We start from the raw sequence: 27,610 nt of genomic DNA, 5'->3' as shown, positions 1-27,610 counted from the left end.
TCAAACAACAAAAGCTGAAATATTCCTGGGTTGGGGACAACTAAAGGTTGTTTTCTTCTCTTAGGTTTAATTCATCCCAAAAGCAAACATATTTATTTTTCATTCAGCCTTTAGTGACATTCATGGCGCTAGATTGTTTCGGTGTCTGGTTTTGGAGATTTCTTCAGTAACTGGGTTATGATTTCACTGCTGCTATTTTTTTCTTTTAGCACTTTGTGCACCACAAGTGCCATCTGGTCCCATTATGTTCAAGAGAGTGCAGAGATCTGACAGCCAGTATATCCAAAACTTACTTAGACTTTTCCCTGCATTTGCATCACAAACGGAGGAGTCTTAGATCGAAGATGTTCCACGCACCGAAAGTTAGAAGTTCCAAGAAATACACTGCATTGCAAATGTTACAAAAAAATTCAGGGTATTGTTTGAAAGGGTTAAGGCATCTTACCAGATGGGATCTCTGTGGGGCCTGTGCATACAGTATCTGCAGGGAGCCCTCGCTTTGTGAGTGTGAATGTACGTGTTTCTCTGAGGACTGGCAGGGGAGGCTTGGCCAAGGCCGCCCTCCTCCTGAGCCTTGAACTGAGCTCGAGCGTGAGAGTGAGCTTTGTGCGCACCGTCGGGGATAAGCCCCCGGACGCTGGAATGTAAGGAGTAGCCGTGGAGGGTTATGACGAGGACCAGACCACCCAGCTGTCAACATCATACACAACTGCCTTTTATTTATTAATACATCACAACCATCCCCCTCCCCCTCCTCCTCCTCCTGCAGTCTCCCCCAAGCTTTCCTTCTACTCCAAGGCCCCATTCCTGAGCTCTCCTTGCTACCTTCAGAATGATTAATGCGGCTACATGCAGAACATAGGGAGTACAAGTCACCATCAGGTGGGTTCACTGCAAAACGTTTGCTTCCCTCCTTTCACAAACCGCAGGAATTAATATTTTTTTGCTGCAGACCACTTTTATACACAAAACAAGCTGATAATTCAGTTTGTTATCAGGTACCAGGCACCGGAGCTTATCGAATGCTATTACATTCAAATTAAACAGTATTATTGATTTATGTAGCCTGTGATTGTAATTCATCAAAGAAAGAAGTTTGGTTTGACAGCGCCCTGTTTTTACCTGCTGATGTGCGTTAATCTATCATGCTGTGGTCTGAGTTTCATGAGCTTTTATGACTTAACATGCAACCCAATCACAAAGTTATCCACTAAAGTCATTATTTGTTGGTTATCAGTGACAGAAGATCATTAAGTGCATCGCAAGACTTGGCCTTTTTACTGCCTGAAACTTGTGAAACAAGAGGAGTCAAAACACTTTACTCTTTACTGGATCCGTCTTCACAGGAAGGAGGTATCCACAGGTCCTCCAGCAGGATCTTTCCAGGCTCCTGTCTCTGTCCTTAATCCTTCATGATTTACCACCACATTCACTCCCAGGTGCTCTCCTCTAATGCAATGACCTTTTTCTGGGAAGAACCTGGCAATGTATCTTTGTCTTGGTTTACTAGCACTTGTAATGTACCACTCCTTCCCATCAGAATAGTGAGGTCGCCGTGTCCTTAATCGCCTCCTCTTCTCTCATTGTGTCAGAGTAGGAGCCCTGGCTGTGGTTGAGCTATGAGTCAGAGCTGTGGAGAGGTGAGAGTGTTGCAGGGCATGAGGGAGGGAACGAACAGGAACGTGTGGAGGGCTGGATGTAGCGCTGAGGTCTGATTCTCTCCGGTATTTTAATGGTTGGTGTGTGGAATGTGTGGCAGCTGGCCACAGTCCCAGGATCAGGTCTAGTGTTACCAGCTCTAGGCCTGTTTGTTTTACAAAGTGAACCGGTCCCACATACACCAAAAACAGCCTGAAACTGGACCCAGGATCCTGCAATGTGTGTGTGTGTGTGCCTCTGCGGTGTTTACCTCCTTGCTCACTTGTTTTGTTTTTTAATATTCAGCTGTGACTCTGTTTGACCTCTGAGACGTGGCTCAAAGTTGAGCAGTCCAAGTTTTTGTGGCTTCTAAATGTCTGTGAAAAAAACCCAACAGTTCACCTGAACTTTGCCAAGCTAATGTCAGCCGTAATAAGACTCCCAGCTCGCATGATTTGCCCAGGTGGACCACTCTGGCTCTGACAAGGATTTAATAAAAAAAAGCAAAGTGTGATTTGATGTAGCACTGTACGCATATTTGTTCCAAATGTAAAACTTTCCAGCAAGTTGCCCTTTGCGCACAGGCGGGGCCACTGTGTTAGTCAGCCTTTCTTGGTGCTTTCTCCTCCTCCGTGCTGTACAAAACTGAACAAAGATCCACAGTTTTATTGGAAAAAGTGAACGTACACAACACAAAAATGAGATCAACAAATATAGTACTGTTAACGGTTATTTATGGCATTTGTTTGCCTAATGCCATGAAAAGCATAACTTTCCAAAATCTTATTTTCTGCCTAAAGTAGGAGCAAAGATAGGCGTTTCCATCTACAGTCATTTGTATTTAATGGTATGACTCAGGAAAGTTGCACTAAGACCCCCTACACAGAACAAAGCAGGCATCACTGACAGTAGACTTGACGTTGATTAAGTCTGCACTGAAAAGATGAGTCGCCTGTGGAGGCGGGTTGAAAAGCAGCTTGCAGATTGCATGTGTAAAAGAGGATCAGCTGAGACTTGAGCTGATGTGGCCTGGTGATCATAAGTTAACAAAGTCTGTTGTGAATCTGACTGATCTTTGATGCGACTGTATCACATCTCACTTTAATCATCTCCGATCTTCCTCACTGACAGATTCACAGTCGGGTTCCACTGTTGGTGCGCTGCCTGAAGCTTCACCGTCACTCCACCCGATACAGAGCGACGAGGGCCGCGAGCGTCTCCTCACAGAAAACGAAGGAGATCCGATTAACCTGCCGGCTGATAGGAGCGGCAACCGTCCTACCCCAGAGGCACCCATCATCATCAGCCCACCTCAGACTCACAAGCCTGATGTGTATGATCTGGAGTGGAAGGCGGGGCGCGATGGAGGCAATCCCATCAACGCCTATTTTGTTAAATACCATAAGGTAGGGAAAAATCATTTCCTTTCTGAAATATTTTGCTCATATTTTACCCTGAAAATAGGAATATGAATAAAAGGCTGTTCACTTTCCTTCTAAAATATTTGCTTCAGAAATCGTCTCACTCTGACTATAAAACTGCTAGTTAAACTTTGTTGGCAGGAATCGGTTTTGCTGGAGTTGGAAAATTTGACTGCGGAGCACCTGTGTAAATCACAGCCTTTGTTAGTGATGCTGCTCAGGCTTCTAAACTAAACTGAGACTAAATACGAAGGATTATTAACTATCGCTGTCATTTTTAGTCATGCTGTTGTATGTGTCTGTGTGTCAGGTTGATGAAATGGGAAGGGCGGTGGGAAGCTGGCACACGGTCCGTGTGCCTGGCAGTGAGAAGACCCTGCGGCTGTCAGAGCTGGAGTCCTTAAGTCTCTATGAGGTGCTGATGGTGGCTCGAAATTCAGCAGGCGAGGGTCAGCCGGCCATGCTCACCTTCCGCACGGGCAAAGGTCAGCCCAGTCACTGGCTTATAATGAAGAAAACTCTCAAACACTATTTAATCAGTATCTGCTAATATTCCTGGGAATTGCTAAATGCTGTAAGAAAAAAACTTTACTCTCATTTCCACCAAAGCTACAAAGATTGAACAATAAATTAAGGGCCGTGCTGCGTTAAGGAGGGTCTGGTTGTTTTTGGACATTTTGCACTAACATTGAGCAGACGCTAGAGAAGACATTTATCGGAGCTGCTGATAGCAGTCTCCGGAGGACAGAAAAATGAGCAAAGCACAATTAATTTTTCATTTAGGGTTGCAGTTTTTGCGCAATTATATTAATTTGAGGAATTTAGCTTGATATTTGTGATTTGTGTAAGGCCAAACAAAGCGCCTTCAACTTTTGGCTTTTGGCACAGAATGAAGAAAAAATGATAAAATCTTATGCGGATCAATGAAGACAGTTATTGAAATTTTATTATTATATGCAGTAGAGGTGGGAATCACCATACATCCCACGATACGATATTATCACAATACTTAACGCACGATACGATATTATTGCAATTTTTTAAAATATTTTGCGATATTCAGATTCTGTACATAAAGGTAAACTTTATCAATATTCATTTTATCTAATATCAAAGTCTCACACTCAGTCTTTCTCTCATTTCAGTTTTATTGTTGACAAACTGAACGGTTTGTATTACAGTCTAGTCCAACTTAACTGAACGCAACCATCTGGTACAATTATAGCTATTCTGAACTATGCAATTTATGAAAACTATGCAGCCCCTTCAGTAACTGAAGCATTTGAAAGTAAATTAAAACAAAATATAATTTTACATTAAATAAAAAAGTTTTAAACTTAATTAAAATAAAACATGTCTTAAATTAAAATAAGTAAACTGTCATGTTTATTGCTGCCAAAAAAAAGTGAAACACATTTGGACAGTGAAGGAATGTCAGGATTCTTGCTCAGAAAAAGGATCAACATGCTCTGAAGTCAGAGCACAAAAACCTTTTTTGTAACAAAATATCGATTTCTGCTGTCCCTGTATCCATACATTATTAGCAAACAAAATATCACAATACTACACAGTATCGATTTTTTCCCCCACCCCTAATTTGCAGCCATTTACTCAGTGTAATCGTAGATTGTTACCTTACCTGTTCAGGTATTCCAGCAGGTTGTCCAGTCACCATTGTAAACACAATCATAATGACCGGTGTCAGTCATCGTAGACAAGCGTGAACATGCTTTTTGTCTGTTTAGAGACAAATAAAAGAAGAATGACCGCAAGTATTCCAACACAATAACAATTGAGCTTTACCACAGCGGGTTACAAAATATTCCCTGGTCAGAAATATGCAAAGCCAGGGATACTGCCAAAAACCACAGATATGATTATATGTTCGGGGTGGTTCATTTACAAAATAGTCCAGGACCATCAAAATGCCAACCTCAGGGCTCCTGTGCCCAGCCAAACTCTACCAGAACAAGAAGAAGAGTAACGTGCATTTTTATGTGTCTTCTGTTTACCTCTTCCTGCTTTTAGGAATCCAATTCTGGTAGAGAAATACTAAATCCATAAACTTTTATGCTTCCACGAAGTCTATAAAAATATACAGTCCTTTACAACCGTTACAAGTCACCAAATAGATACAAAGAACTCAAATACCCACAAACAATTTCAAAAGACCTGCCGTAAACTAAGAAATATGTTTTGAAAACTCTCCACTACAAAGTTCTCGCCAGTTTATTTTTAGTCAGCAGAAAATTTTATGCAATTTGCAGGTTTTATACGCCCATTTTGTTTAAAACACGTCCCAGTGTGCAATTTAAAACAGCGTAAGCAGATTTTTACAAAACTGATGTTTGAAGTGTGTCCTCTGGTGGCAGTGCTGATGTTTTTCTTACCTCCAGCTTTTCTTCTTCCTCTCTCAGAGAAGAGCACCTCCCCCAACAAGAATCCCTCCAAGCCTCCCGTCATCTCCGTGCCACCCAAAGCTCCAGAGGACAAAACCCCCAACACGCACTTTGGAGTTGTCATACATGACAGAGGTTGGTGCCGACACAATCGCAGACTGTCTGAAAGGCCCTGCGTTGTTGCTGCAGCTGCTGAACTCTGTGCAGACAATGATTGTGGGATGTTTCTGGGGAAAATTATGGGGCTTTCTGTCATGTAGCTAGTTACTGTGGAGTTCATGACCAGACTGTGTTAAACAGATCGCAGAGCTTAATGTTTAGATGTGGTCTGCTTTGTTTCTTTGTGCCTCAGAGTAGAAACAGTCAAATGATAGTTGACACTCCGTAATGACTCTTTGGGAGAGAGATGCTGTGAGATTACACACGGCTTTAGGGTCAGATATGAGTGTGTGTATCTGTGTGCGTGCATTTGACTTGCGTCACAACCAGGCCCTACTTTGCTGAGACTCACATTAATCTTTTCACTAACCCTCTTTTCTTTCTGTCTTACTCGCTCCTGCCTTCTCTAACTCTGTGACTAAGGGGCCAGGCAGTAAGTATACATCCCTCTGTGGCTTCCCTGTGATGTGCGTGCTTTACTTTTTTTCTTTTCCCCGTGATCACGTTTGCATGAATTCAGATGCAGTAATGACAGGTACGAGTTTAATTCCTATTTGCGTTTTTTTTACCAGTCCCAGAGGCTCCCGATCGCCCGACCATCTCCATGGCGACTGAAAGTTCAGCATACGTCACCTGGATCCCGAGAGCCAATGGCGGCTCTCCGATCACAGCTTTCCGCGTGGAGTACAGACGCGGCCGCAGTGCCGAGTGGGTTGTGGCTGCAGATAACATCTCACCTCTGAAGCTGTCTGTGGAGGTTCGCAATCTGGAGCCTGGTGAGTTTACACATCGTTCACAACTTCTCTCTACAGTCCAGTGATGCAGAAAATGATTGATCTGCCCAGAGGAGACTTTCTTTTTGTAAGAAGATTTAAAAAATAGCACAATTCTTATAAATAACTTTATGCTGCCGTTCGACTCGCAAAAACTTTACCCCATCACTGACGATGAAATCAACAATTGATAAACAGCAATTAGTTGTTGTTATTATTTCTTGGTCTATGTTGATTTGTAGTTGTCACTGGTCTGCAAAAATGCTGATGTGAAAATAAGAGAAAAAGTAATAGTGAGAATAAAATAAAATACCCAGGGATAATTATTATTAAGGGAATAAGGGAAAATAAAAGTTTTATGGTCAAAGCATTGAGGGCTTCTCAAACTTTATAAACCAGATAAAACAGATCATATCATACATCAGCAAATTTTATATATATTATAAAAAATATAAAGTTTCAACTATTAACAAGATTTCAGATGCTGTGCCATCAGCTGTTTTTCCCCTTTCAGTTCCAATACACCAACTAACAGCATCATATGAGTGTTGCCTGCTTAACCCTTTAAAGCTGGTCAGAGCAGCACGCTCCGTTTTGCGTAACTATTTTTAAATCCTGGTAGCTCTGCAACCACGTGAGCTAGCGCAATAATTTTTTTGCATATGAAACCGGAGGAGTTGTACTTACATCTTATGCCATCAGCTTGCCCTCAGTCACAGTTTCCTTCCACATATAGCTTTGCAAAAACTGCATAAAAAGCACTTGCAGCAACAAAAACATAATATTCCAGAAACACGCTTTGCCGATCCGATCAGCTGTTTGTAACACTTCCTACGTCCATCAGCGCGAACTATCGCATGTCCGCCATGACCTGCCCGAAACCGGAAGTGACGTCATTTTGCAGAAATGTAGTTTTTTACCATCAGGGCCTCATGAGCCTATACTGGTGTTTTTAAAAGTTATGTTTGACTTTATGACTTTCTGTGTCGTTTCTGGGATGCTTAGGACTCATATTGCACTGCTGGAAATAGTTTATTTTGATGCATATGCTGCTTTTTTGCAAATTTGCAGTATAATATTTATTTTCATTTTTCCTGAAGTATATACAAATTGGTGTATTTCATAAATAAAACTATGAAGACACTCAAAATAAATTACCTGTGGTAGGAAACTATTTTGTGCAACTTTTTTGTATTTACAGTTTTGAGGGATAAGCCTCTTAAATTTCTCTAACTAGAAATATATGTTAAAAAAACAAAAACGATTTTCAATTTTTTTGTAGTTTATTGCACTTTTTTGCAATTTATGTAATTACTATGCACTTAATGCATACATATTATTAAAATTTAGGCTGTAATGGTTGTATTGATGTATATCAACTTGAAATGCTCCCAAAAACGGCTCCACAGCATGTAAATATATAATATAAGCTCTGGCGGACTTGGTTCTATGGTATTCTTAAAGGGTTAAGAAATCCAACATTAGCTTTTGCTTAGCAACACTGTACTATAACACTGCTGCTCCTGTTGTATTTCTCACTCAGGATCCACCTATAAGTTTCGGGTGGTAGCCGTGAACATGTACGGTGAGAGCCCCCACAGCATTCCCTCGAAGCCGTACCAAGTGCCGCAAACAAGCCCTCCTAAGACAGACCGTCCAGTGGTTGGGCCTCATATTTCATCCACGGATGCTATCAGCGACACCCAGATCATGCTGCGCTGGACTGTGAGTAGTACATCATGGAAATAGTAGTGCCATTCAAACAAGCGCATTTAGTAGGGAAAACAAAAAATTATCAGTGAGTTTTACACAAAGCTGCTGTATTTACAGTAATTGTGTCCACGCAGTATTCTAGTGCATTGACCAAAATCACCATTTAACAGGTTTTTCAGTCGTGTTTAATTATCTGGTTGCTTTTGTTTCCTTGTGGATTTCCTTTCTGTGGATATGTGGAAAAAGCTTGTCTCTCATCTGATTAAACAGTGATGTCACAGCCACAGATATGAAATACTGTTAAAATGGAAGCAAGAAAGCATAAAAATGAAGTAACGTTAACATTCTAGTGGCGACTGTTAGGACTCAGCACCTTTATGGCAGTGGCTCTGTTCAGTTATTTGGGCTGGAATTTTACAGTGAATGAGTAGAGAGCCAAAACTTTTCTTTCAGTGGTCACCGGAACTTAAGTCAGATCTGATTAAACCGTGCTTAAAAAGTCTGTTGACTTGTGCAAAATGCCATGCCATTGTGGATTTATGTACGCCCAAATACAGGGTGCCGACATGATCAGCATCTCCGGTTCAACCCACTGGAGCGCTGAACAATTGCTGTGGAAATTCACGTCATGTTAGCCAAGGAAAACAGCGCGTGCCCTTACCTACATGTGTTCTACGATAATGAGTGGAGAATTATGCCCGCCGCAACGTGGTTGATGATGTTTTCCGCTTTTACTGATGATTCCTGTTCAGGCTCCTGTAAGAGCTGTATCGCTTGTAATTGTCTCCAAAGTTAAGTGCGCGTTCATCAAAATGATCTGAACAACTTCCTGTCCCTGCATAAGTGGAAAAGTTTGGCTGATGAAGTGACTTTTCCAGGTGGCTCACCTGTGTTTGAACTGATCGTGGTTCTTTTGCAGCCAATCAGACTGTACTGATAGGAGGTCTGCTCCAACAGCAAGAAAGGGAGGCCCTGTCCCTCTGTGTTTTGATTCTTCTGTCTTCAAAGCTGTTTCTGCCTTACAACAGTTTTGGTTGCAGATGGATGTAGATAGTTCCCCACATTTACTTAACCTCAGACAGCCTCATTATTTCCTGAACTTCAGACAGACAGTGCAATCACAATCTAGCTTGCAGTCTTGTACATCTGCTGATAACAAGGCCCGCTATTAGGTGCTGGAAAATTTCCTCTCTTTGTATGATAATTGCTTACCAGATTGCTGTAGTCCAACACAATCTTTTTTCCATCCCCATCCAGTATAGTCCCTCGACTAACAACAACACTCCGATCCAAGGCTTCTACATTTACTACCGGCCCACGGACAGTGACAATGACAGCGACTACAAAAGGGACGTGGTTGAAGGTAAGCGGAACTACATGTTTTAACGCGTGTATGTTTTTCCACCGCATACCGAGCGAGTAACGGTGTAGAGTGTTCATCGGCAGCTTCCCCCAGTCCTGTTGTAGACGTAAGCTCGTGCTTTACAGATAAACTTGGAAGTGTAATGGATACTGTGTCGAGAGTGGTGTGCATTTTGGCGCTTTGATTTATAGAGAGTGCACTGCTTTCTGAAATCTGTTTTTAATAAATGGTTGCCAGCTAATAGGCCGGAGATGTAATATGAGCCCGACCAGACGAGAGCAGCTCAGGTTGCTGGGTGGAATGCTAACAGTTGAGCTGGGTGCAGGAAGGGAGGGAGGGGCATCCATTCACTTCGCCCATCTCTCCAGCATCTGAGTATGTGACTTTCCACACCGCCAGGGACAAATGTCTGTTTGGTCTTTGTCCCCAGCGAGCAGCTTGTTATTACACCGAGGTTACAAATTCCAAAGATTCAGTCATTAAAGAGAGAAATTTTAAGATGTGGATAGCTGCGTTGCTATAACATTAAAAAATTAGTAGATTTAAACAGCTCTGACCAGCTTACACTTAATGTCAGATTTTAAGAGCTGAAAAAATGGTACCCATCAAAGCCCAGTGTTATAGTGTTATGGTATGCTCATAAAATTACAGTTTGGCAAATAAAGTATCAAATAAAACTGAGCACAAGATTTGGACTAAAGAAGAATTTGTCTTATTTTTTGCACTAAAATGTTGCCAGTTTCAGAAGAGTGGCAGATGAGAGAATGGCACTTAAATCAATTGTCTGGTGATTAATTTGATTTTTTTCACATTTGCATGTAGCTGAGGCCAACCAACTGGTGACCGTGAGGTTTAACTTGCAGTACCCAAAAAACTGACCAATTTTGAACCCAAGGCACAGTCACTGCAATCAGTCTCAGACAGACTGGCAAAAGTTTGAAGATAACTGCCGACAATTAACAATCAATCTTATTTAGACTGTGCCGAGTTGAACATTTTGGATTTCTGTTCAATGTGATTTTCTGTGTATTTAGATGGGAACAGATTTGCAGCAGACAATAACATATTTGGATTTTTTGCTGTTTTATCACAGTTAGTAATCGTGTTAGTCACAAACAGATTGCGTGCAACTGCCAGCTTAACGCCATTCAATTGCAAACCGTTAGCAGACTGATAGCCATCTAAATGCCCTTTTATTGCTGTCTTGATGCACCGAAGTTGCTTTGAGGACGGCAACTGACTGCCTCCATCTTTGAAGCAATGATATCAAAGGCAATTACGTAGTCTGTTCATTGCACATGGTGCAATAATGTTGGTTGTGCCACTGTCTCCATCCATTGTTTTCCTTAGTGTGACTGTAATATTATCCTGGTAACGGGAAATTGCCGACAGGTTGCTGACTGATCTCTTGTCCTGTGTGACTGAGGCCACAGTTGGAGAAATAAAAGGTTGATAAAATTGGACGTAGTCACCATAACATCACCTATTGACGTGTTAAGTCCCATTTTTTAGTCTTAAGCTAAAGGTTTTGGCCTTTTATTTCTTTTGAAACTACACTTGATGAGGGAAGGATGGGTCAGATTTAGAATACACTCATGCCATCGCTGCTTGCTGGTCACAAAGGAGACCTGTCCCATGGCATACCCAGGCTACGTCCACACGTACACGGGTATTTTTGAAAACGGAGATTTTCCGTTTTCGTTTTAAAAAACAATCCTGTCCACACGTAAAGGCAGAAATGAAGGAAAATGCTGCTAGGAACATGCCAAAGCAGCAGGTGGCGCTATATTCCTAACCGTGTAGAAATGTTGGCCAATCAGAAGTCTAGAAGCCTCGGTGGGAAAAAGTAAACAAAGCTGGGGCATAGAAGCAGAACCGAGTGGTATGTGTGGAGGGACAGTAACTGTGTGTATATGTAAGCATTTAAACACTGCAGAGAGTACAATTAACAGTAATAGTATTGTAGAAATTCATTTCACAGAAACAATAACGTGGCGCACAGTGTGACGTCAAAAAAATGCGCACACCTTTGACGCTGCATTTTCTCGTCCACATGTAAATGCAAAAACGGAGTTTTCAAAAATATCCACCCTGGCCGGAGTTTTTAAAAATCTCAGTTTTCAGTGACCAAAAACGCCGTTTACATAGAAAAATCTACGTGTGGACGTAGCCCCAGCCTTATCCTTATTTTCTAGAAGACCTTTTCTTGCAACAGTTTCTAAGTCGCTCACTGGCCTAGAGGCATTTTTGTTACGGTGATACTGACATTAAATACTGAGATTCAGTGTATGCTTCCTCTCTAAAAACGTGTTCCCACTAAAATTACCTCGGGACATAGGTAGTACATGTGCAGCGATTTATTATACTTGTTATGAAACGAAACATGACAAGTACAGCAGCTTATTTCAGCCTCATTTGTAGGAAATGTGGCATTTCCACGTTGGAGACTGTAGCTGTCTCATCTGTGATTTCAAAGCACATAGTAGTGTGATAGTGTGTAGTAGTGCAGCAGTGGCGTGAGTGTGGAGTGGGAATACTGGAGGCAAGCCAGGACAAACATGAAGCTGCCATATATGGAGCTTGTCTCAAATAAGGCAACTGTCTGGGTCCTGGTGAGACTGTCAGAGAAAGAGACAAGGTTCGGGTGTGAAGCAGAGAGAGGGGGAAAGAACATGAGCTGAGTGAGAAACCCGAAGCGAAGGACAATAGGAAGCGAAAAACTGGCTGTGAGTTTAAACAAGTTGTGTCAACACTGACTTGTAGAGGAAGTGATTTCTCACCTTTGTCCCCCTTTTTTCCCTGCCTTCCCAGGTATAAAAAACTGGCACATGATTGGACATCTCCAACCTGAGACCTCCTACGATATCAAAATGCAGTGCTTTAATGACGGGGGAGAGAGTGAATACAGTAACGTCATGATCTGTGAGACCAGAGGTAAGGAAACACAACGCTGTAATGCAGAAGAAATGACTCACACTTTAACCAAACCTCTAGTTTATCAGAAGTCCAGGCATGTTTCTGCAAAGGCTGTAACTTTAATGACGGGTATGATCACCAAAATTACACAACATAAATGTATTGGGTTTTATGAGCTCAACAACAATGGCTTGCATTTTATGGTTTGGTGCTGTTCCTTGTTATTTTCCTTAACGCGAATGGGTAAAAAGTTGTTCCTCATGTCCCCTTCTTCCTCTCTTCTGCAGCACGCCAGTCTCCAGGATCACCCAGCCAGCACCCTATTACCCCATCTGACCCCCATCCTGTGGATACCCCAAGCCCTCCGGGAGGACTGCTCTACGTGATTGTGGGCTCTGTTTTAACGGTGATGGTGTTCATCCTGGTGTCCTTTATTATCATCTGTCTGTGGAGGAATCGTCAACAGAACAACATGCACAGTGAGTGTAATATCAAAGTAGACTAGACTACAAATCAATACCCAAACATTGCTCAGGGTATGAAAAGCAACCTTTTTCTCGTAGCATGCTCTATGTTACATGCAAGCATGCAAGAGTTAACTCACTTTTGAGAATAGCTGGCTCCAAGACAGCTTGTGAAACATATTCCAAGTGTTCATTCCAAGTGCATATACAGATCCCACAGTGCCTGCAAAAGAGTTGGCCATTGTTAGATGAGCTCTTTATCAGACCCGCTGGATCTGTAAATAGCTGAAATTTTGTAGCTTAAAGATTTCGTAGACTGGGTCACTGGTTTCCACCTTTTATGTAAGTATGAGGGTCGCATATGATTCATCGGAGTTCATCAACATCTTAGTTGATCAAACAGTTGGTCACATGATACCTGTTACAATATGATATTTGAATTATGTCACCAGTGCTGAAATGCTTGTTTGGTTGCTTGTCTGGGGGGCTGTAAACATCATCAAAACTGGCAAAGCCATGCATACAACCCCAATTCCAAGGAAGCTGGGATACTCAGTAAAATGTAAATAAAAGCAGTGGTTTTCAGATCTTGCAAACCTATATTTAATTCACAATAGAACACAGAGAACATGTTTAAACTGAGACATATTAGTATGTCATGAAAAACATGAGCTCATCGAGAATTTGACGGCAGCAACACATCTCGAAAATGTTGGGACATGGGCAACGAAAGGGTGGAAATGTTAATGTTACTAAAAAGAAACAGCTGGAAGAACATTTTGAAACTAATTGTTACTTAGCAACAGGTCAGTAATGTGATTGGGTATAGAAAGAGCATCTTAGAATAGAATAGAATAATCCTTTAATTGTCCCACAAGGGGAAATTTGGTTGTAACAGCAGCCAGAAAGACACATATACAACAAACAGTACACAGGACACAGAACAGAAACATACACAATTATTTTCTTACATATTTACATCAAGGACAATGGTTACTATAAACACAGTACTGTACAGTTATTAAATTAAATAAAATTAGAAGAGGCAGATAGGCAGAGATTCACCAAGTTGCGTCTACAATTTTGAACAATGATATAAAATTATGAAGACTACGTTAAATAATCTATACTAAATAATATAATCAAAAGACTCTTGATGCCTGTGACTTTCAAGCTCACAGATGGAGCTGTATTGAAAACTAGAAATCACTACGTGTGCTCAGGAACGCTTCCAGAAATCATTTGCCATTCACCAAAAATGCCACCATCACCAAGTGGAAAGCTCTTCTGCGGTCAGACCAATCAAAGATTTTTAAATCATTTTATTTTGCTTTTATTTACAGCTTTCTTGGAATTGTAGTTTTACAGTTTTCTGTCTATTTAAGAAATATCCAAAACTATTCCAGCTGATGCCCTAAATCATTTTTCAAGCTAAACTTACTCCAGAGCTGAAACTGGTCTTGTTCCTATCTTGATTGTAGCCTCTCTTGCTGCAGAGTTTGATGCTCCCAGCTACCTGTACCAGTCGCCAGAGTTGAACGGCCATGTGCTCGACTACACCACCCTGCCTGGCAACAGTCGCGTTAATGGGGGTATCCACGGTGGCTATGGACACAGTGGGCAGATGTTACCCCAAGGATGCCATCACCTCCACCACAAACTCCCGAATGGCTTGGCACTGCTCAACGGCTCTGGGAATCTGTACACACCAGGTCCCCCGCACGGCCACAACGGCACCCTGCCGCACAGCACGCGGGACTGCGAGCACTCACACCCTCACCACCATCATAACGTGAGTGCTGAGGTCGTGGCGCCACAAAATACTCCAAAACTTCGACTGAAAGCTATATTTCTCGTGTTGTCCGTGATGTTTTAAATGGTGGTATTTTACATGCACAGGTACAAATTCCGTTCAGTGTGGCTTAATCTGGTGTTTGTGTCTCCCTGTCAGGGTGGAGGCATGTACACAGCTCTTCCCCAAACAGAGTCTTCTGATTGTATGAGCTGTCAGAACCTCTGCAACAACAACAGGTGAGATAGCAGATAATCTAACTCTTAAGCAAGGTGTTTGTATGGGTTTTTCATCTATTTTACACTTGGCAGGTGAACTGAAACGGGACTTTTCTTAATGGGCTTTGTAATACCAGTTGTATATCCTTCTTCTTATATAGTTATGTCCCTGTACAGTTTGCTTACGTCTTCTCTTTTTTTCTCCAATGATAATATGACATCCCCTTTTTAAGATTATTTACTTTCAATTGCAGCGATCAGTGTGGAAAATCAAATGAAATAACAAGCAAACAAGTGAAAAAAATCTGGAAATGGAAATTATTGGGATTTCAAATTAACGTTGTTTACTTCAAATTGGGCCCAAAAATACAGATCGGTCATATTTCTACTAAGATATCGCTGAGAAGTGCTCAAGAGCCCCTTTTGAGATCCAAACACACACACAGACACATTTGCCTTTTTCTTTTAGTCCTGTTTATGTATTTAAGGGTCCCCAGCATCACAGTTTACCCTGTGTGCACCCAGCCAGCAGACCTAACGAGTCCTGTGTTTATTTACCTCCGGCTGCTGGGAAAAGAGGGGGGTGAGGTCACAATCCGATCGTGTCCCGATTGAGGGAAGCTGAGTTCGGAAAAACAGGGACAGCTTCGCTGCGTGCAACTCTCTGCTTTTTGGAACTTCGCTGAAGAGCAAAACCACAATGTGTCACAGTTACTTAGAGGCTGTGTGGCCTGTAATCTCTGATGAAAACAGTTTTTGAAGCACTACGAGAGCGCTCCAGTTGTGTTAGAGCTGTCATTGTTTTGTGGACTAGTAATATTAATTCGGGGTTTTTCTGTGTCTGGTGGAAAACCGTCAGAGAGAAAGAATGAGCATGTAAAGCGCTGCTAAGAGCTGTCAGAGAGTGAACACAGCAACGCACGGGCATTAACGAATGTTTCCCTTCCATCTCTATTTGTCTCTGACCAGATGTTACAACAAGACCAATGGCACTTTCTCCAGTGGCACGCTCCCTCTAATGCATCGCGTGGCGCCGTGCCAGCAGGACGGGCTGGAGATGGTGCCTCTGGGCCAGGTTTCATCACAGTGCCGCGGCCACGACAGCCACACGCATTCTGTGGACCAGGAGGCCAACGCGGGATACCGATCAGATGAGCACAAAGAGTCCTCGCCCTCACAGCATTCCTGCTGTCTGATCGGCAACAATGAAACCTATCTAGCAGACGACACTGGTGAGACACGTTTTTCCAGAAAAAAAAGTTCTTTCCATGTATTTCGTCTTACATTTCCGCGTCTTCTCACTGCACCTATTATGCAATTAAATTCCCAAGTTATATCCAAGCTTCTCACATGATTACAGATCATTTAATTAAATTTGCTATCAGTCGAATAATGAGGCTATAGAACAAGACGTAGGCGGGGACAACCTTTTCGCCTTAACGTTGTGTAGCTGTTATGATATCCCGGTCTCATTATTTTCCTTGATCATAACTCAAGAAGTGGGTGAAAGAGTGAGTCACTATTGCAAAGTGGAAGAGTTGAAGGAACCACGTCAACTCGACCACAAAGTTTTAGACCATGTAAGAGCCGTTGCAGAGTGGGGTCGCTGAGTGCTGAGGCACTTAGAGTGTAGAAGTCACCAGCAATCTGCTGACTCAATAACTGCAGAGCTCCAAAGCTTCTCTGCCCATCAGTGCAAAAAACTGTGCAGCAGAAAGTTCGTGGCATTGATTTTCATGGCCGAGTGGGTGCAATGTGAAGGTGACCCAGTACTTACAGTGCTGCTAGGCTGATGTTTCTACACATTTCCTAGTGGGAAAAAGATCCCATATCTAGCTTTTAACAAGTAAAAATATCGGCCTGTTGCTTTAAGAAATTAGCGAGTTAAGTTAAAACATTTACTTCTAGATGCTCACGGTTCAGCACTGTTGCATTGCTAGTAGATTTTTATATCACTGCCAATCCTGATGTTGTATGCAGACAAACTATGCGGCGTCACCACAAATTACACTGTGGGCCTCTCCAGAATCTCTGCTTGTCTTTTTTAATACAAAGAGTAAACCAAAGCCTCTCGCTCTCTCCCGCTCTCTCTCTCGCTCTCTCTCTCGCTCTCTCTCTCGCTCTCTCTCTCGCTCTGTGTGCAGCTGGGGAGGAGCCGGAGTGTGTGGACACGGAGGGGCCTGTGGTGCGCTGGGAGAGTCTTGGCCTGCCAGACTTGGACTGTGACGAAAAGCCTGTGTGGATCTCCAGCAGCAGCCTGGCGGGAGAGCTTATCCAGCCTGGCCCGCAGGAGGCCTGAACATAGCCCACACACGAGCACGCTCTCCCACAGTTTGGAAGTTTAGAGAAAACAGACAGAGAGGCTGAACGAGAGCTGTTGAAGTATCAAGAGTGGGGAAAAAAGGAAGACCGGCGAGCGGTGGGATAGTCAGAGACACTGCATGTTATGGTGACGAGGACACTAAAGTGTTGATTGGACTGAGCTGAGATGAGCAATGTGGGGGGAAAAGAGGGACTACGAGAGACTGAGAGCGCAGTCAGACGGAGAGAAGCGAAAAGACACTACATCCCACTGGCGGGAAGAGTCTCATAAAAGATCAAAAACTCTTTAGATGACTTATTTATTTTTTTGTAGTAGTAAAATATTATTTCATATGAATGTATCTGTTTTAAAGAAAAAAGTTTGTCTTTTATATTATTTATGCCTTTTGAATGAGAAATACTTTTTATTTTTTGTTGTGTCGTGTCTCTATGTTCCACTCAAGTGTGGAGATTAGCAGTTGTCTGTGTAAAGTTTTGTAATAATATAAAAAAAAAAGATGTGGGAGAGTCAACAACAACCCTTTTCAATGTCTTTCCTGACCTCCTTCATGTGCAGCACCCGATGAATGATTGCCGTAGTGAATTTCCCCGCCTCGATCCAAACCCATCGATATTTCTGGCAGGCCTTTGATGTGGCTGCGTGATGGGCTGTTCCACTGCAGTGACCCCTGAATGGGGTGAACGCTCCCTGCACTGTTCAGATTAAGGCTGATGCGCTTTGCTTCACTGACTGTTTGATAAGTCATCACTTTACACAAAATCCAGTTAACTTTGAGAGCTCTGTTGACCTGCTGACCGCAATCTATTAGAGAGATTGAGTAGTTACATTAAAACAGAGATGTTAAGTGTGAGCAGCCTAGATAACTTTGCAATGCATCAGTGCAAATGCTCGGCCACAAGCAGAATGAAAGAAGAAATCTTAAATCCTCTCATCAGTGTGGCATCGCTAGTTCTAAAGACAAAACGTCAACCACTTTACAAAGAAAACAGTTTTTAATGTCTTATTTTGCAGGGGGAAATGGCCATAACAAAATCAGGGACAACACAGTGTTATTAAGTCTGTAAAGTGAGTTATTGTGTTAGTCTGCAGAAATGTCTCAAAGATGAAAGAATGAAATGAAACCCACTGCGTGGCCAGGCATCATAAAGGGCTAAGTAGGAGAATGTAGCCAGTTTTCTTTAAACCGAAACTCTCAAGACATCACCTGACAGAGTTACCTGTGAGACACAGTCAACAGCTGGTCCGTGTGACATCAGGCTAAAAGTTCGGTGTAGTTATTTGCTAGAAGTAGCAAAGATTCTAATGCTTCTCATGCTTGAAAGTGCATTATAATATTTTGTGTCACCAGTGAACTGAAGCTTTTAGTGGCTTTTGTCGAGTACCAGAATCTACAGTTTTACAATTTCTGTGAGGAAAAAACCAGAGCGAGAAAAACGAGAAAAGCACCAAATAGAGGAAACCAGCAAATCAATTGTGAAAAGTTGCTGTGTGATGTTCCTGCTGTGCAGATAACTCATTCATAAAACACTTGTACAATATTCTTCTCAACTTTCAGCCTGTGTTGCCCATTTTCTAAAGGCTTAAAACCTCTATTGGTTTTAAAATAATCTTCATGGTGTGTTGGCTGATTGAAGTTGATAGGCTTGCAGCAGGCGGATGACGGGGCTGGCTGTGCTTCACTGAGGATGACTGCGGTGCAGGCTTTCCATGCTTGGTGCCTGTCTGCCTGTGATTTTTGCCAGAGTTGGCTGCCAGTCCTCAGGCCCTGGCTCGCATGGCATTTCTCCTCCCACTGATGGTATACGGGATATTCCTGGCTCCTGGATTTGCTCGCCTACTGCTGAGGCGTGGCGCGGCATCTTCCGGCTGTTATTTTTTATTTTCGATGGAGGTTGTTGTGCCATTAAGGCAGCCAGAGTCCATTAAGCTGACTTGAATTGTATCCCAAGAAGAGTCTGTAGAAGTGTTGGCAGCCCTGAAACTCTAGTTATTTAAATTTACACTGATTTGATTGTGAGAAAGAGAAAAAAGTACCTAATGGCCCCAAACTCGCCATTACAGAAGCAGACTCAAGTTTCCTCTTAGCATTTATTTTATGTCCATACAGTGTCTATTGTTGCTGTTTGGAAAGAAAAAAGAGAGAACAAAACAATGGATAGGAAATGAAGCTGGAAATGAAGGAGAAATTATCCGGGGAGGGAGAGGGGATGCTGACAGAAGCAGCCTGGGATGATGAGGAAAAGATAAGGACGGGGTTGTCTCTAAATGAGCTGCTTCTCCATCTCCCACGTCTGTCAGTCGGCACTCTCTCCCAGCCCTTCCCTGCACCCTCTACCCACACAGCTACACCCCTTCATTAAGGAGCCCATGGGAACAAGAAAGCTTATTGTCCGCCCTGGAATTTTTGCCCCTTGCTGCAGAGCGGACCTGTTAACGCCAGTCTCTCTTCCCTCCGCCCACCATTCTTCCTCTCTCCCCTCTTCAGCACACCCTGAATGAATGCAATTCTTATGAATCGGGCAGTGTGCTGTTAACTCGGTTGATTCAGCCACGGGCGGTTTTATCCTTGAGATGTCACAAACCACAAGCGAAGCGTGTTGTTGTTGGATGAAGTCCAGCGGTGTTCCAACGGGCCCCTGCGAAGGATGAGCTCATGTGCAGAATGCTTTAAGACTACCCAGATAGCAAGGAGACATTGAACAGATGTTGATTTTCCATCTGAACCATCAGAACCGTCATGCTTGAAATGTCAACACAAAACCAATGTTGAAACAACATTGAAATACTGATGAAACCTGACACTGACATTGAAATAACATTGATTCACTGTTGTTCTGTCATCGTTGATTGTTGATCTATTTATAGTTGACAAGGTGACAACAATCACGTTGAAAAACCATTGATTTATGGTTTCGCGGGAAATTAAAGCTGCTACCACTTGGACTATTCCATAGCCCCCCCTCTCACAGTGGTACATCCCTTCAGGTAACCATTGTCTTGTACGGTAGAGCGGGACATTAGATTTACTCTCAGCGGAATTGACCGGAGAAGGCATCAGTTCATGCACTGCACTGGCCTGCACCACGCTTAATATAAGGTAAGAATGAATGACTTTTGTTCTATTCGTTATTTCCACGGTTGCATTTGAATAACAGTAAAAAACAAACAAACTTGTTAATGTAAAGTTTCGGACAAAATGTGGGAGCCCGAAATTGTGTCTACTTTCATCTTACAATCCGGCAACAAATAAACTGCACTGCGAACAAAGTCAACAAAGAAAACATTTTCATTTCATACTTTTCCGTTATATTCCCTTACAAAGCTAGCTAGCTAGCTGTAATGCTTCGAGGGTTCCTTTGTTCTTGCCGTCGCCTCGGCGCTTGACCCAGACTTTCGCTCTGCAGTTGCTTTTTAGCATAGTACTACAAAAAATTGTAAATCTGTGATATATGATTGATAAACGTAAAGGTAACTGTATAAATGTGTTCAATGACTTTGTTACTTTTAATGATTGGAGAGCACCGCCCGCTTCGATTCGCACTCAATTCAAACTTTACGTTGCACGCTCACCTAACTTTACGTTGCACGCTCACCTAACTTTACGTTGCACGCTCACCTAACTTTACGTTGCACGCTCACCTAACTTTACGTTGCACGCTCACCTAACTTTACGTTGCACGCTCACCTACCTTGCGTTTGCACCTTTTGTCCACACGTAAACTGCGTTTTATTATTTATTTATTAGTTTTTCGCCTCTCACTGCTTAAGCCATTAATCTTTCTGGAATTGTTTTTTTAAACAGATGCGACCTCACAAAAGATATGCTGTCAGACCTGACGACAGCTGTTAACGAACTCCGTGAGGAGGTCAGAGCCATCCGCCATCCCTGCTGAAATGAATCGGTAGATGCTGGGGTACTGCCTCTGGATTTGCCCTTGCACAACATTGAGGAGCTAAACAATGCAGAGGCAGCTCTTCAATCATAAGAGGCAAATAAGGCAATGGTAAGTATATAAAGGTTATGTACACTTTGTAACTATAAAGTGTAATAGCTGTCAGATGTGATTTAAATACATAACAACGGCCTGTTGATTAAACACACAAGCACTTGCATACACATTTAAGACATGAGACACGCTAATTCCATCTCTTAAAATGTGTCTATAGGTGAGACGCTTTGCCTTGATTGGAGGGACCACACTGGAGGTGCGAGTCTGCCGTGTAATGGCTTATGCCATTACAAACGAGCTGGCCTCGGTACTCAACTGGGCAGGGAAAAAAACCAAGGACCAGACAAAGCAAAAAATGGCATTTAAAGATACAGCGCTCTGCAAATGCATATATGGTGGTAAGTTTTACAGTTTTTTTGCTATATTACTTTGTCTTTCTTAATAACAAGACTTTCATGTCCGGTTAATCTGGAGATGGAGTCTTTGGTCTTTGGCTTGTTTAGTCCTCGGGTTGTAGTTGTACAGCCCGAGGACCCCATGTTTATTTTGTTTTAAAGGATACACGGCACACCATGCTAAGACTTATCACTTATCACAGCTCATAGCTCTTTGGGAATCAAATGCGGCAGTTTGCAGATTTACGCCTGGTGACTTTCATGTTTATCAGCCTAGGAGTTTACATACTTTCTCCCCGCTGAAGACAGTTAACAAGAGCTTATTCATGTGCTCTAATTCACTTTTTGTGTTTGTGTGTGTGTATTTTTTTTCCTAGATGGCCTGACGCAGCAGTTAGGGGCAAACTCTATGTCCGAGTTTGTCTTTGCACAAGCAGTGCAGAAATGGCTCCGATACGCCCCAGATCGTATGGGTATGGGTGGTGCAGGACGCACATCATGATCCCCATCCCAGAGTAAAAAATTACAAACTTCTGTGAAACATATAAATGTAAATAGGAAACTGTCTTTTAATAAAGTATTTAGCAAACGAAACATGCCTATTGACCTTTTTTTTTTGTTTATTTTTTTTCTCTGTTACATCACATGCAATGCTTTCTTATTTTAGGATATTAATATTGACATGATACATTGTGAGACATTTGTTGTTGTTTTTTTTATAAAGGGTGTCCAATTTGAGGAATAAGTACAATTATGTGTTTAGGTGGTTTAAGTATTGATGGAAACATGCAGTAGTTTAGTATTGGTTAAAATACTTATAAAGAAAGGTAGATTTCCAGTCATGATTTAACTGTTGTTTTAATAAAAAGCAACTGTGCGAAAGAGGTGGAAAATCAACACCATAGCTCAACAGTGTTTCAATATCAGAATCTGACATTGTTTCAATGTCAGGTTTCAACATTGATTCAACATCAAAACCTGACGTTGTTTCAACATTAAAAAAGGGTGCAAGAGTGACGTTAGGTCAACGTCACACTTCAACGTTGGTTCAATGACGTCGCCTGATATTGACTCAACGTTGTTTCAATGTTTCCTTGCTATCTGGGTAATAATCAAAGTCTCCCTCGAGGATATCTGGTCTTTATTTGCAGTCAGCCTTTGTAGCACACAAAAATGCTGCAACGTTTTCATTTTCGTACTTTCGTGCTGTTGGAGCAGCTGGCTGATTATGAGCTGACTGCACCTGTTGGATATAATTAGGGGGAAAAATACTCTTAATCTTTATTTAACCTCCATTCCCTTAACTGCCCCGTTTTTCCTGGTAAATTTGCAATTTCTTTGATCGGACTGATCAGGATCCATAATGAATGTACTGATGATACCTTGTGTTGACATGAGCTGATCTTCAGAGTCAACAGTATTAACAAGTAAGAAGAAATTCACCCTAGATGAAAAATAAATGAGGGTACGAGCGCAGGAAGATAAGTAGCGATATGTTTATTTTGCAAATTAATTATTTAGGAGAAAACGTGTTTTATGTGCAAGCGTTTCTGTCATTGCTAAAAGGCTAAAACGTTTATTCAGTTTGCAGCCTCGAGCGATGTGCTTTAAAACGATGAAGTGTGTCAGTCCGCTCTGCTGCTGTCTCTCAGTCTGTTGATAGCAACAACACGCAGAGGTTATCTAACGATCGTTCTGTACTGTAGGAAGGAATAACAACGCAGGATGGTGGTTATTGGAGTTCAACTGAAGATTTCACGAACAGTATATGTCACTGAAGAAAAGAACAAGTAAAATGAGTCATGTCCAGTGCACAAAAAAATCCAGATGGCTTTAATAATCAAGAAAATGCAAGAGTGGAGAAACACTGAAATGAAAACCACAACCTCAGGTCTACATGGTGTCACGCGTTGTAAGTTTATATGGCTACAAAGATTGCAGGAGGCAACAGTGCGGTCTTTCACTGATCAAAGTGTTTGAGTGTCCTTCAGCCCAAACTGGTGTTTTCCCTGCATTGGAAGATGGAGTAAGTCGGTTAGTCTGGATTATATACACGGCAAAGTTTCTTTATTAAAAATACACAAAGATATTTATCTCGATTCACCAGGACGTCATTTATAAACAGGAATAATAAAGATGATGTTTATAAAGGGAATGCATTTAGAGGTACATTTTGTTCAAAAATGAATCAAACTACAAACCATAACAAGTTTCAAACTTCACACCTTCAACATAGATTTCTTTAAAAGCACTTGCAATCTTTAAGGCCAAGCTTTCTCAGGTTTTCTCATATATAACAAAGTAAAAGTTTATATTTGAAAATTGTTGAAGTTGTAGTTGTGTAGAATTGCTGTAGGTTCCCTTTAACAGTGAAATTGTCTTCACCTGTTTTTAAGAGCAAAACTCCTCTCGAACAACTTAAACTCTGAGACAAATTACATCAAAACTATTTGCGTTATTAAATGTTAGGAAACTTATTAGGGGGGATTTGCATGAACCGCTTCTTTAGAGCAGATATATGTGAAGACATACACAATGAAATCAGCTGATTTGTAAACAAAACAAAATCAGCTGTCCTCTACATCCAGTCCAGTGAAGTAAAACGTTATCCTGGCCCCTTCGTCTGTATCGTACAAAGCCTGGCAGGTGTACGTCCCGGCTGCTTCGCTCTGAAGCTCCTCTATGACTAAAGCGGAGGTGTTCACGGGCACGTGCATGCGACCCAAGTTGCTGGACTGGGACTGAACCTTCGGGCCTTGCCCGTAGTTATAAGCCAAAGCTATATTATTATCGCTTCCTGGTTTGGTGAAGCCCCAGATGAAGATGGTCGGCATAATGGAGCCACAGTCCAAGGTGACCGAGCCTCCCACAGTTGCATTGGTATGGGAACGGATGTATTCCACCTCCTCGGGGTCAAATATCTCCAGACCTGCAACACAAGACAGGCAGAGTCAGTTACCTGCCTGTGACTGTGTGCAAAGAAAAACTCTTTTTTTTCTCAAGTAGACCAAAGCAACATTATTGACAGATTTATGCATTAATTGGTGTCCTTGGAAAACTTTTTTAAGACCTCACAGCTTGTTGCAAAGGAATCGTGTCAGCATAAACAACACATAATTAAACACTTACAGCTTAACGCCTCTGGCCTACTTGATAGGTCACATTTTATGATATCTCCGCCTGAGCTTAGCAATTTGACAAAATAATGATACCGGTGTGTGATAAAGAGAAATTCTCCTTGCCTCAACTCGCCTCCACCTGCACATTTTAAGCTTAAAGTACAATGAGCCTTTACCGTGTAGCGGAAGAGCCATCCAGCAGAGGAGAATGCAGAGATAAGGAATCATCCTCGGTCTCTCTGCGGTGCCACAAAGTTTCATCTGGAAATCTCAAGCCAGGGGGCTATTTAAAGCCTATCACAGTGCTGATAGTGTGTCCCTCTCCACTCTACACTGCTGTACACACTGAGAGTGACTGAGCGAGGCAGGGGGACTGACAGGGAGATTTCTTTCAAACTACACTGGATTCCCTTTAAATTATTCATCAATGCTTCCACCTCCCCAGTGTTGCTCCATTTTGCCTGTCTCTCCAGCTCTCCACTCATGACTGGGCTAATGGCTGGACCTGAGAGTAAAAGGTGTAGGGTGTCACGGTGATGCCATCTCTTCATATATTATTGAATAAACCGGTGCAGATAGCCTTTTCAGAAATTCCATCACTTCCAGCGTGAAATGGAAACGAGGGTCTAGCAAGGTCAGAAAATCGCTAGCTCCCATCACAACGCGTTATTATTTACCCTATGAGAAGCACGCAAGCTGAATAAATCACTATGCATTCATGCATTGTGTCAATTGTGTCTTTGACTCATGAAAGCAGTATACCCTTAAAAATGCATGTTTTTTGCATTATTCATGTATGGATATTAGTCCAAAAATCCTTAAACTGCTTGTTCAAGTTGGACGTTCATTCGCTTATCTTTGTTGTTACAAAAATAGTCCGTGTTTGGACTAGATTTGGGGGGGGAGACAAACGTGAATATCATTAGCAGAGCCACCCAGCAGCTTCCAGTAAAAGCAAACTGTGTTTCTCAGAGCATCTGGCTAATGTTTGGGCCTGCAAGCTGCAGCAGTAGAGGCTGAAGCTGCACTCCATAAAACTGCTCTAACTGTGCACAGCTCCAGACTAGGCTGTGGAGCAAGCTCTAATTACTAAGGGCTTCATCTTTAACTCTTTTTTAGAGGGGGAAAGGGGGACTAAATTTAGAAAGTGTCTGGAAAACAAACAGATATAAAACAAACACATTTTGTGAGGACTTTAACCCCTTAATGCCCTGCGTTTCCTATTTGATACATGCAGATTTTTGAGATATCTCCATCACAAAAGTTTGTAATGAGTTCACTGTCTTGGAAACCTTTTAACATGGAGCTACCTTTTATAAGGAGGTGTTAGCATATTTTCTTACATACCACTTCTATTTAAATATTATTATATCATATTAACCTCTTGTAACTTGCCCAAAAATCACAGGATAAAAGAGCAATTTCCAGTCGCTGAAGAGGAAAGGGTGATAGGGCTGAAAGCTCTGGGAACAACTTGGTAAGTCAAACTTCTACAAAATGGGGGGTAATTTATATTGTATCTGATCATCATAAAATAGACTTCAGATAAGAAATGGACTTATTTGGCACGCCAAAAGTCTCGGCCTGTGCCAGTGCAGCTCCGGTCACACCACTACCCTGCAGCTGCTATGAGCTGTATGTCCAAGTTCTGACAAAAGACAGAAGAAGCATGAGTTGTCATTAATGAGACTAGCAAGTCCTGTTCCGCTGGTGAAAAAGCTGACCAAATTCTTTACTGGTGAAGCACATCCTTTCGAAGCACTGTAGTCCTGCATGCAGGGAGCTGCCACATCTGCTGGCTGCCTGCCTGATTTGCTGCCTGGCTGCTTGCAAATTTTTTTGAAAAATGGATAAGAAAAAGACCAGGGCGACTGGAAAATGTGAGTCATTTTAAAAGCAAAATGTTTTTTGGAAGGTGGTTGTTGTGTGGGGTGGCCTTGGTGGGGAGTTAGCGATGAAGGCTTCTTATCTGGACCCTCTTAGCCCTGTAAAAGCTTTCAGGTGCAGTGCCCCATTGAGCAGATCCGGCCAGGCCGAGCTCTTGCAGCTTTTTTTTTTTGTTCTTGGCAAAAGATGAGAGAAGAAAATCAGACTCAGATAACTGAGACTATAGAGGGGTCTGTGTAACACTTTACTGCCACCCCGACATGTCCCACCCTCCCAGACTGTGAGATCTTGGCAATAATGCACTTTATGAGACAGCAGAGCTAGCAAAACAGGTGGGTTCCTTGAGTGTGCCCTATGATTAGATCAGTCATTACCACTGGCATTGTTGAAATCAAAGATAACCTCTCGTTGTAGAGGACCACCTGTATTGGAATGTGTTACTAAAGCTAAACAGAAGATGATTCAGTCGCTGGATGAGAAAAAAAGTCTGGCCTGGCTTACAGTAAGGAGTGTGTGTTTTCACTTATTTAATGATTCCTTTATTTTCCCATTTGATAAAAAACTGCAGTGCAACCACTGTGTTTATTTTTTCAGAGCGTTACCCAGTTTTTATTAATGTGAACTTCCTCCTATTTGTAAGTGTAAGTGTCTTCCGTTCCTCATTGTCCTCAGACTTGAGTCTCACGCTGGCTGCAGCTGGCAGGTTTCCTCTTCCCCGCTTTTTCTTCTCTTGACGGTTGGGTCATGGACCACACATTGAGGAGGTGGAGCGAGACTGTCGTATTACTCTAGTAGACAGGCTAACATATATTAGCCACCCTACAATATATGTCTTCTCTATCATCATCTATCTGCCAGGCAAGCAGAGTGAAGAGGTAAGCCAAGTTTTGCAGAGGTTTGTGCTCGTAAAACACAGAAGCCCATCCCTCGTGACCTCTATTTCCCTCCTGGCTGGCTTCTCATTTGTCTAGTCTTAGACTTCACCATTCCTCTGCAGAGGGCTCCCTGTTGGGCCTTCACCTGAATCACTGAGCAGAGCACAGCACAGATGACTGGCCTTGGAACAAGGGCAGCAGGAAG

General features: G+C 42.2%; 2 protein-coding genes and 1 long non-coding RNA gene across 5 annotated transcripts in view; 2 read left to right on the top strand and 1 right to left on the bottom strand.

Moving 5' to 3' along the window:
- cdon (cell adhesion associated, oncogene regulated) overlaps positions 1-19,555 on the top strand; it is a 38,845-nt gene extending 19,290 nt beyond the window's left edge. Inside the window, exons 7-18 of one of the 3 annotated variants that reach the window (XM_087851145.1) lie at positions 2,770-3,044; positions 3,370-3,544; positions 5,477-5,593; positions 6,190-6,393; positions 7,934-8,115; positions 9,361-9,466; positions 12,278-12,400; positions 12,670-12,861; positions 14,328-14,638; positions 14,798-14,877; positions 15,826-16,088; positions 17,001-19,555. In XM_087851145.1, the coding sequence (XP_087707271.1) occupies positions 2,770-3,044; positions 3,370-3,544; positions 5,477-5,593; positions 6,190-6,393; positions 7,934-8,115; positions 9,361-9,466; positions 12,278-12,400; positions 12,670-12,861; positions 14,328-14,638; positions 14,798-14,877; positions 15,826-16,088; positions 17,001-17,155 (2,183 nt within the window). In that variant the 3' untranslated portion in view covers positions 17,156-19,555. The remainder of the gene's footprint in view (positions 1-2,769; positions 3,045-3,369; positions 3,545-5,476; positions 5,594-6,189; positions 6,394-7,933; positions 8,116-9,360; positions 9,467-12,277; positions 12,401-12,669; positions 12,862-14,327; positions 14,639-14,797; positions 14,878-15,825; positions 16,089-17,000) is intronic. The other 2 variants (XM_087851143.1, XM_087851144.1) reach the window with 2 other exon arrangements.
- Positions 19,556-20,990: 1,435 nt separating this feature from the next.
- Positions 20,991-22,105, top strand: LOC148098980 (uncharacterized). The gene is made up of 3 exons (XR_015720044.1): positions 20,991-21,183; positions 21,347-21,527; positions 21,902-22,105. It is a non-coding gene; the product is annotated as an uncharacterized LOC148098980 (long non-coding RNA).
- A 1,236-nt stretch (positions 22,106-23,341) lies between these two features.
- LOC148098979 (uncharacterized) lies at positions 23,342-24,991 on the bottom strand. The gene is made up of 2 exons (XM_087851726.1): positions 24,820-24,991; positions 23,342-24,453 (listed from the first exon to the last, which is right to left on the bottom strand). Exons 1-2 carry the CDS (start codon positions 24,902-24,904, stop codon positions 24,092-24,094), a joined length of 447 nt encoding a protein of 148 aa, XP_087707852.1. The 5' UTR covers positions 24,905-24,991; the 3' UTR covers positions 23,342-24,091.
- Between the last annotated feature and the right edge of the window lie 2,619 nt (positions 24,992-27,610).

Source organism: Neolamprologus brichardi, chromosome 14, assembly GCF_056152115.1.
Source record: "Neolamprologus brichardi isolate AB-2024 chromosome 14, ASM5615211v1, whole genome shotgun sequence".
NCBI lineage: Eukaryota > Metazoa > Chordata > Actinopteri > Cichliformes > Cichlidae > Neolamprologus > Neolamprologus brichardi.
The sequence above is the reverse complement of the archived record's forward strand: the minus strand, read 5'-3'. Positions and strand labels throughout refer to the sequence as shown.

Excerpts from the sequence above, each read along its gene's own strand:
- LOC148098979 (XM_087851726.1), bottom strand. The coding sequence starts at position 24,904 with ATGAAACTTTGTGGCACCGCAGAGAGACCGAGGATGATTCCTTATCTC. Across the intron at positions 24,454-24,819 it reads GATGGCTCTTCCGCTACACG|GTCTGGAGATATTTGACCCC; the intron begins GTAAAGGCTCAT and ends CTTGTGTTGCAG.